At 39.6% G+C, this 10,173-nt stretch overlaps 1 protein-coding gene across 1 annotated transcript in view; it reads left to right on the plus strand.

Annotated features, from left to right (window-relative positions):
- Positions 1–9,966, plus strand: part of YTHDF3 (YTH N6-methyladenosine RNA binding protein 3) — a 48,096-nt gene extending 38,130 nt beyond the window's left edge. The window contains exon 5 of the mRNA XM_024211483.2: positions 5,703–9,966. Coding sequence (XP_024067251.1) covers positions 5,703–5,726 — 24 coding nt within the window. The 3' untranslated portion in view covers positions 5,727–9,966. The remainder of the gene's footprint in view (positions 1–5,702) is intronic.
- Positions 9,967–10,173: the final 207 nt, after the last annotated feature.

Below are 10,173 nucleotides of genomic sequence, written 5' to 3' on the forward strand. Positions count from 1 at the left end.
GCAGGGCTCTATAAATACATTTTCACAATTTCCATGAATAGATTTTACAAATCGCCCATCCTCTTGAACTTTTACAGCTCTTTTTCGGCCTGAACTAATAAAATGTTCTGTTTACATTGCTATTGCTTTTGGTCAGACTGCTGCCTTAAATTTTTCATCAAAAATTACCCTTTGACTTTTTCCTCCCCCTTCCATTTAAGAAGTGCATTAAAAGTTACATTGCCCATTTCTTTCATTGGTTATTTTGATCTCAAAATGGGAAACAGTTTCAAGTTAAGCCAGCTACTCATTTTCATGACTTTGGGTTTTGGAAAAATAGGGGGAAAACTAAAATAACGTCTTGGTACATCATTGAATTCATAATTCAGAGGATAATTTCCTGCAGAGTTTTTCATCTGGTGATCCTTCAGTTGGTACCTGAATTTAGAAAGAACTGAAATTGCATGAAATATAAGGCAATATGGAAGAGCTGAACGTAAGTTGCTATATTATCAATTCCACATGTTTGTATATTCTGGATTGATGCATGCATTTCCAAAGCCTGAGTGTTTTCCAGGTTCATCCCCTTAATTTTATTTTGTTAGTATGTGTAGCAAAATCTGCTCACCATGTGGTCTATAACTAGCAGTTATCATTAACCAGCTGTTGCAGTCTCATGTAGCTTTAATTCAAATGCTAATTACTCTCCATGTGCTGTCGATAAACTCCACCCAAAGCCCAGTAACATCACTGCTTGCAATAAATTCTAAAGTGAAACAGACTGCATTGTCGTCCCTTGGCAGACTGAATTGATTGAAGGAGCTTTCAATCCTGGAGTGTCAAGGAGAGATTTGGGAAAGATTCTGATAGTCAGAATTTGAGAAGTAAAGAAAAGAATGTAGATGAATGGGAACTCGGGGAGAGTTCAGACTGTACACTGGAAAATGTTCCCAAGTGAAGATGCTCTGTTCTAATCATGGAAAGCCTGGGATAAAGGTGTTCTATTGTTTGGTCTGTCTTCACTTTTTGAGAGCCAAAACACTCTCCTGGGAGCTGGATATCCATTTTGATTCCCCCACCTGCCTGGTCGTCAAGATGGGAGAAGAGAATTGATATTAAATGGACTTTTACTTTAAGTAGTTTTTTTTGGGGGGGGGGGGAAGAGGGAAGCAATATAGTATACAAATTTATTTCTGTTCTTTCATCTTGTCGTACTAAAGACCATTTCAAACGCATTTGAGACACATTCTTCTATGCACTTTATGAGATTTCAAAATTTTAAATCTACGAAGCAGCAAAAATGTAAAGTTTGTTTCTCTCTGTGTGCGCACATGTGTGCATACATTCAGGAATTGAAAATATGCAGGCTTGGAGAAGGAGGGTTTTTAAAGACTACATCCTTTTTTGTTTTCTGATGGAATTGAAGACAAAGGCCTTGGCTACACTTGCAAGTTACAGCGCTGTAAAGCCTCCCCCAATACTGTAACTCACTCTCCGTCCACACTGGCAGGGCACTTACAGCGCTGTATCTCCCTGGGTACACCGCTGCACGTACTCCACATCTCCGAGAGGAATAACCACTGCAGCGGAGTGGCTATGACTCACGGGTGTGAGTGTAAACGCTTGCAGCGCTGTGCTAATCACCTTGTCAAGTGGCCAATCCTCTCCATTGTTGTGACTGGCTGCAGGAATGCGGAAGTGCCGGTTTCAAAGCTCTTACCACAGAGAAAAGCAAACAGTTTGCAGCTTGCTTTGAGTGAGTAAATGAATGAGCAGGGGGCCGGGAGTTCGGAACTTGCAAAATAGAGAGCTGACATGCTCCAAAAAGCACTCTCTCTCCCCCCACACTCCCTGTCACAACCCCCCCCCCCCCCGTTTTGAAAAGCACGTTGCAGCCACATGAATGCTGGGATAGCTGCCCATAATACACCGCTCCCAACACAGCTGCAAATGTTGCAAGTGTGGCCACACCACTGCGCTGTCAGCTGTCAGTGTGGACAGACTGCAGCGCTTTTCCCTACTCAGCTGTACGAAGACAGGTTTAACTTACAGCGCTGTACAGCTGCAAGTGTAGCCAAGACCTGATTTTCTTGACTTACAAATTTGGAAGATGCCTAACTTCAGTCTCTTAAATCAGCAGATATCTTCGGGGTGGCATTACTTTTTAGGTTATTCATTAGAAAAATGTTCTTGGATGTGAAGGACAGTGTTTGATTTAAGTGTGTTAATCCAGAAGCTATGTATAAAAATGCAAATAAGCATCAGGATGGTCTCTATGGTTAATATGTTGGGGGTTGGGTGGGAATGGGAGACACTTTGTAGCAAATATATACTTGAGGTTACTTCCATGAGTTAACTCTTTCTTCACAACATTTGCAAGTATAATATAAGTATTTCAGAAGTGCAATATTGTTTAAAAACAAAACCTTTCCTAAATCGAAATCATTTGGTCTTGTGCGTTTTTTCACTGCTTCACATTACAATATTGCATCTTTAAGTGGAGGTCTGCTAATGATACAGCAATAAGCTGTGACAAAATGTGCATTGTAGGCGATTTTTGCATGCCTTTACACAGTGAGAAATGAGGCCAAAGGTCAGATGTCTTCAGCCACCTGAGAAATGCACCAATGACATACTAATACACATGAATGGTTCATTAATTTCCCATTTTAAAAAATCCTTTCCTTTGCAGGCTTTAATGCAGGGGTCGGCAACCTTTCAGAAGTGGTGTGCTGAGTTTTCATTTATTCACTCTAATTTAAGGTTTCGCGTGCCAGTAATACATTTTAACGTTTTTAGAAGGTCTCTTTCTATAAGTCTATATTATATAACTAAACTATTGTATGTAAAGTAAACAAGGTTTTCAAAATGTTTAAGAAGCGTCATTTAAAATTAAATTAAAATGCTGATCTTACACTACCAGCCTGCTCAGCTCACTGCCAGCCTGGGGTTCTGTTCACCTAGGCTGGCAGCGGGCTGATCAGGGCCTGCGGCCGGGACCCCAGACCTGGGGGAGGGGGGGTGTTTCAGGTGTCAGGGCAGAGGGCTGGGGGAGGGGGTTCAGGGCAGAGGGCTGGGGTGTGTGTAGGGGGTTCAGAGATCAGGGCAGAGGGATGGGGCTGTAGGGGTGCAGGGCAGAAGGTTGAGTGTGTGTTGGGGTGTGCAGGGCAGAAGGCTGGGGGTATGGGGGGTTCAGGGCAGAGGGATGGGGCTGTGGGGGTGCAGGGTAGAAGGCTGGGTGTGTGTTGGGGGGGTTCAGGGCAGAGGGCTGGGGGATGCAGGGCAGAAGGCTGGGGTGCTCGGCTCGTGGGGGTGCTCCCAGCCCCCTGCCCTGAGCGGCTCATGGCAGGGGGCTGGAAGGGATATCCCCTGTTCCATCCCCTTCCCCCAGGCTCCGTCCCTACCCCTCTCTGCGTCCTCTACGGAGCTGTGTGCACGCTGCCGCTCTTCTCCCTCTCCCCCGCTAGGGCCATCAGCTGATTGGCGCAGGGAAGGAGAGGAGGAGGGGCAGGAAAGCACCACGCTGGAGGAAGAAGCGGGGGAGGGGGGAAGCTTGGCTGCCACAGGACCAAGCTTCTGCCTCCTGCCCCCGCAGGGGAGAGCGGTGGGGGGGGGGGGGGGGCGGGGGGGGGCTGGGGGCCGGGGCTGGGGCAGGGAGCTGCGTGCCACTCAAAATCGGCTCATGTGCCGTGTTTGGCACGTGTGCCTTAGGTTGCCGACCCCTGCTTTAATGCAATGTACTCTTTTTGCTATAAAAAGTCAGTCCTAATAAAATGATGAAAAAATGGGAAACAGAGAATACCTTTACTAATATTTAAAATAGGTTTGTTTAGATTGTAAGCTCTTTGGGGTAGGTTTTGTGTGTGTAGCATCCAGCACAGTGGGATCCTGATTAAGGACTCCAGGAACTATTGTAATACAAATAATTTGCACTGTCAAAGCAGTGTGAAGCAAGCAATTTGGAGGACAGAATCTGGCCCAATGTGTGTAATGGTTGTATTTTGAGTGGTGAGGGTCTAACCGTGCACCATTGTGAGCTGCTGCAAAGGTGTTGCATCAAAGTACCAAACCTCTTTGTACAGTCCATGGCCTCAGCCATACTCTGAACTTTTAATAAGAACAGCTTCAGTCATATATGGGTACTGTGTACCTTCTTTCTTGTAGTCTGTCTTCCTGGAAGCATTCATTCAGGATTATCTGTTCTTTCCTGCCTAATATGAACAGTGAGGAACACTATGTAGCTTCAGCATGTTACGTGACAATCATTCTTCAGATTTAAGAGGTTCTTTATCTCATCCTAGCATCGTGCTACTTTTTTGTTGAATGCCAGAAACATGTAGTAAAGTTAGTAAAAAATAGAAATTTAATCTAGTCTCCTCCTTTTAATTGTAATGAAAATTACCTGTGAGTACAGCAGAAGCCTTTCTGTATGTGAACTTTTCCAGAAGAGTATTTAAAATATTGAAAATACTTTCACTATGTATCACTAAATTACTATACTACGTAATGCACTTATAAAACATAGGTGTATATGCAAACACTAAAATGCACAATCACTTCTCTCCCAATCACTTTTTTCCTGTTAATAGCAAAAACAATTTCTAAAAAAAATGGAGAGGTTTTGTCCCAACATTCTCTACTGTAGGTAAGATTCCTTCTTACCTACATTTATTGGTGCATGTGGACCTTAATTATGACAGCTATTTTTTCATAGAGGGATACAGTATGTACAGCAGTAGTGGCACAGAATTCATCCAAAGCACAGTGAAGTTAATAGACTCACATTGACTTTGAGTTTTGGATGAAACCTCTAGTGACTGAAAGAATAGGAGTACTTGTGACACCTTAGAGACTAACAAATTTATTTGAGCATAAGCTTTCGTGGGCGACAGCCCACTTCATCGGATGCATAGAATAGAACACACAGAAAGATATTTATACATACAGAAAACATGAAAAGGTGAAAGTAACCATGCCAACTGTAAGAGGCCAATCAATTTCCACCTTTTCATGTTCTCTGTATGTATAAGTATCTTTGTGTGTTCCATTCTATGATCCGATGAAGTGGGCTGTCGCCCACGAAAGCTTATGCTCAAATAAATTTGTTAGTCTCTAAGGTGCCACAAGTACTCCTATTCTTTTTGCGGATACAGACTAACACGGCTGCAACTCTGAAACCTGTCTAGTGACTGAGTATCACCTCAATAGCACTTCCAGATTCCAGAACTGTAGGGAATAAAAAGCTTCAAGGAAACTTAAAACTCTACTGATTAAACATATAGTCCATTTTGCTGACAACTTAGGCAGCAAATTTAAGGTAATTTTTTTTTTCTTGCTTGAATGCTGAATAGTGCCTTTTTTTTTTCTTCCCCCTTTGACTATTCATTTCATTCAGTGGAATGTCTTTTTAATGGAAGCAAATATTTCTCCAGTATGGTGCCTAAATGTAACAGTGGGATGTATTCCTTTCAACAGCTCATTGTCATTTAAACAGATTTGCCTTTTAATTTCCACTGTACTTTAAAAAAGTTATCCTGAACTAAGCATTCCACTTTGCCTGAATACATACAGAACATTGATTTCATTTCCTATAAAACATGCTGCATTCTTTAAGGAAGTTGACATGCTTAACAAGTGACCTTATTACTGCTCTAATGAGGGGGGAATATCAGAATTTCATGTGAAAATGCTTGTTTTAACTTTATTTCCTCTTTTTTTTGCAGGAGAGAAATAGAAACAAACAATAACTATATGGAGATGTCCTGCTAGAATTACAACACTAATGATGTAGACTCTGGAAATGCCTAATATGTCTAAGAAGACATTATTAAAGCTTTTTTTCTGCTTAAGGTGACATCTTTGAACACTTTAACACGAAATTGACTCTTCTTGTAATGGTTCTCATCAGTGCATCTGCCCTTATACTCTCTCACCAAACACACTTGAGAACTGTAACTTCGTCAAGCACTTTCTGTCCTGAAGCTTTTACCAGTATCTGCTGTCTTTTGTATTTATGCATCCTAGCTAAGGCACAGGAGACGGAACGAATGCAAGGATTCATTAACTCTTTGAATTTGTTAAATACTAACAATTAACCATTAGAAGTGATTCAATGATGTGAGATTCACATTGCTTCAACTTATTTTTTCTTTGTTGTAGTTTTTTTTTTAATTGTCAGTTTTTAGCTATTCAACAGATTAAAAGCAAAATCATGCCATATTTAGTCCTGGAGTAAAACTCAAGTCTAAATGTTCATGTGAAAATTATTGTAGTAAACTTTTAATATGGCAAGGCAACTTTAAGATGCAGTTTAGCCAAATGAAACGTAACATGAAATTATATTAGAATGACATTTCCCTTGTTTCAAACTGTTTGGTGTAAGAGAATATTAATATGCAGCTTGGTGGACAGCACCGGTTAATGCACACTTCTTTATTTTTTCTGTAATATGTATACCGAAAAAAGTGCATTTGTCTGAGGAACTGTTTGTTTGCTACCACTCAATGAATCTCAGTTTTGAGTAAATGTACCTCAGTCTAAATCAGACTTTTTATGACCTTTATAACTACATTTAAAACCTTTAATTCCTATTTCTGGGTGTTTGCAAGCCTGACAGATTGCTATCATGGAAGTGAAAATTTACTCCTCTAGGTGATTCACTAGCTAAATAAACATAATTCTTGTTTAGCAAGCATATACTGTTTCTCAACTTTTTTCCTCCTATTATCACAGTATTCAAGCATTCTCTCTCTTCAAAATACTTTTGGAAAAAGACTGATCAGTGGATCAAGTCTGTGTTCACATCCATGTGTACCTGTTACTGGCTAAAGCTATCTAACAAAGTGTTTAAGATACTGTATTAATCTGAATACTTCTATGCTAAATTTTTAATTTACCGTTTGAAAATTATTTTTTACAATAACCTGTTTCTTAGTAACATGAATTTTACCTGATGGAAGAATTTGTATGATCAAAAATGTCAAGCGGCTGTATGAACTGCATAAAATACTGAACAGTCTGTTCAAATTCCAGAGAGAGTTTCCTTTTTTAGAACAGCAGTGTAGAAGACAGATATGTTGAAGCTTAAAATAGCAATACTGCAGATTTGAATGCCTTTGGTGTGTCTTATTATCCAACATGTTTACATTGTGTTTGGAATCTCTCTTGCATTTACAACAGCTTCTAGTCAGCTGAGTACTGACATTTAGGGACAAGCACAGCTTTTTTAAATATAGGCTATTTTACTATTTATGCACTACTTTTTTCTCTTCCCCAACACACACAATGAATATACAGTGTTCTTTATCCATTGATTTTAAAACATTTTACAGTCCCTCAGTGAAGATTTAATTCAATATGTTGGAACATGGGATGTAAAGTGTTACGAATACAAATGTTAGCTTGTCCCAGTATTCTGAAAATTCAAAAGGTAATTGCACCCGGCAGTGTAGAGAAGGAATCAGTTTGACTCAAATGCTGAGGGGGTGGCCAGGAACAAAGAGGGTGGACAGAAAGGGGCAAGCTACGTGTGTCGCATGGAGTGACATGCTAGGGTACTGTGGCAGAAGGGTCTATAACCAATGAGCACAATTCCCTTCAGGACCTAGATTTGGAATCCTGAGTCCTGGACTCCCAGCATTCCTTTATTGTATAGCAAATAGCTGTGAAATGTGGCAGAATGTTTCATCTCTCTCTACTGGCTAGTCTACAGCCTTCCACTCCTACCAGCTGGTCTATTAGCTTAAGTGGCAGATATTGATGCTGTGAGACTAAAGGGTGTAATCCTGCTGGTGACCCATGTGGGCATCAACATATTTCCACACCATGGGATTTCTGTTTTTCCTTTTGCTTTTAAAAACAATGTAGGATAATACAGGGGGGCTACAGTGAAAGAATGTTAAGTTTGCAAGTCAAGCATTTGAATATTAGGAAATGCCAGAATCAAGTTTGTTTGTGTACTCTTAATTCAGATTCCATGTGTATGTATACATTGTTAGTCTTTAATTATATGATCACTATATGCTATTTTTTCCCACAAGAACCCGGCCTAATTCAGTGCACAGAATGAAGCAGGTTGTGTGTAATGAAGGAGGCTATGCCTCATTTGTTCCAGAAGTTAGAAGATGTGAAGAAAATGACTTGTGATTGCAGGATGAGACAGAATGATCTTCTGGCTGAGGTAGTTGCTATAGAGTTCCTGTGTGATCCTAGGGAAGTCACTTAAGACAAAAACTTTTCCGAGGAGGCCACTAACTGTGTGTTTTAACTTTCGGGGTGCCCAAATTGAGACGTGGTCTGATTTGCAGAAGTGCTGAGAATTCATACCTAAAATTGAAATCAATATACTTTGAATATAGAAAATGCTGTAAAATACTAAATACTCTATAAAATCAGATCCTGAGTGGTATTGGGCACACAAAATTCGTGAGCACTTGACATTTTTGGCCTTTAACTTCTGTGCATCATTTCATCTATACAAAGGTAGGATTTGTCATCCCCTATCTCATGGGAGTATTGTTAAAATAAGTTTTCAGCTGCAATAGTGATGAGTGCCATAGAAAAGCCCATGAAGAAAATACTAATTCTGTAGTCAGTGCAGGGTTTGGATGGTGTGCAGTAGGTAAGGCACAAGGTCACACACAAAATGAGAATGAAATATTGAAATAGTTACCCAGTCAGTGTGCATTATCCATTCTGTGCACTGAGCATTTATCCATTCTCTGCAAAGGAGCCTGGTAGAAAATACAGTAAGTGATCATGTAACTAAAGACTAAGAGAGATGAAAACATTACTTACATACATACATACATACATACAAGAGGGACACATTAAGTTTGCATGGGTAGCCATAATTCTGCCATTCTTTAGCTTTTGAGTGCTGCTTGACTGTAATTTCAACATTTTTTAACGAGAAATGCATCTTGTCACTTGAATTCTCAGGCTGATGGCCTAACAAAATATGGGTACTATTTTTCTTTGAGGGACTTCTGTACTGGGACAGACTCTCACCTAGTATCACTTAGGCAAATTTCAGCTCTTTAGGTTTCCGCATATCCTTTGGTAACTTACTACATTTTTGCATTTAAATGAGTTTGCTCCTTTTAGAGCTAATCTCTTCCTGCTTGATCCTGTAGCACTGACGTCATGCTGAATTCATGACTGCAATTTTTCCAAAATTCACTGGAAAAAGAATCCATCTCAAAGCCCAGGTCTGTGGCACCAAACAAAAAATTGAGTTGAGGCGAGAGCTTGGTCTAATGCAGATAACTGAAATAATGAAGATGAGACACTTTCACCAAGTCTTATCTGTAAAGTCCCTTCATGAGGTTACTTTTTTATAATTGAGAATTTATTTCAAATGTTAAATAAATGTACCATGTTTCTCTATGTATGGATGCTGGTTGATATTTCCCAGCAGAAATTTAGTTAAATAAATACTGCCTTGTAAATTCCAATGCAGTGCTAGCTGCCTTATTTTGGTCCTGTCTAGGCTAGGCTTTCAAAGTAATTAGTATCTCTGCAGCAAGAAAGATGTTTAAATGGTTCTCCAGATGTTGCTAACAGTTTAAAAACCTAATGCAGAACTGGTGTGTGTGGGGAGGGAAGGGTTTTTTTGTGTTTTGTTTTTTGAAGCATTAACACTTTTAAATGCATACTTGATATTGAAGAGGCATTCAGATACCTAACATTGTTCATGGGAGAATGGTTGTTAGAAAAATTTTAGAAGAAAAATCAATATAAGCAGTTCCATCATTTCAACTCATTTTGCTGCCATTTTCATTTTAAGGAAATGAGAGGCACCTGTTTTCAGTAACATCTGTGTATTCTTTTGCCATGGAAAGATCCTTGGTCTATTTTTCTGGTAAAATTAAGGAAAAGATCAAAGGAGAATGGTTCATTTAACTTCATTCATAGCAGAACATGGGTGTTTGAATTTTGTTTGTTCCTTCATGTGAATTAGACTACAGTTAATCAGGTGAGAACTTCTGTTTGGCATGAAAACTCACCATTTGGTCCTTTTTAATCCTTGTGAGGATTTCAATAAAGAGAACCTGTTCATGTGGCTGACTATTTCAATTTTCTCAGATTTATAGAAGTATAATGTGCTCCCTGATATCAACATTTGCTTTTAGTCTGACATTATTATCAAATTTCAAAAAAGGAAAATTGTCTGAGTAATAAGGAATTTTAGGT

The sequence above is a fragment of the Terrapene carolina genome, unplaced genomic scaffold, assembly GCF_002925995.2.
Source record: "Terrapene carolina triunguis isolate 2854851 unplaced genomic scaffold, T_m_triunguis-2.0 Scaffold58, whole genome shotgun sequence".
NCBI classification, from domain to species: Eukaryota; Metazoa; Chordata; order Testudines; family Emydidae; genus Terrapene; species Terrapene triunguis.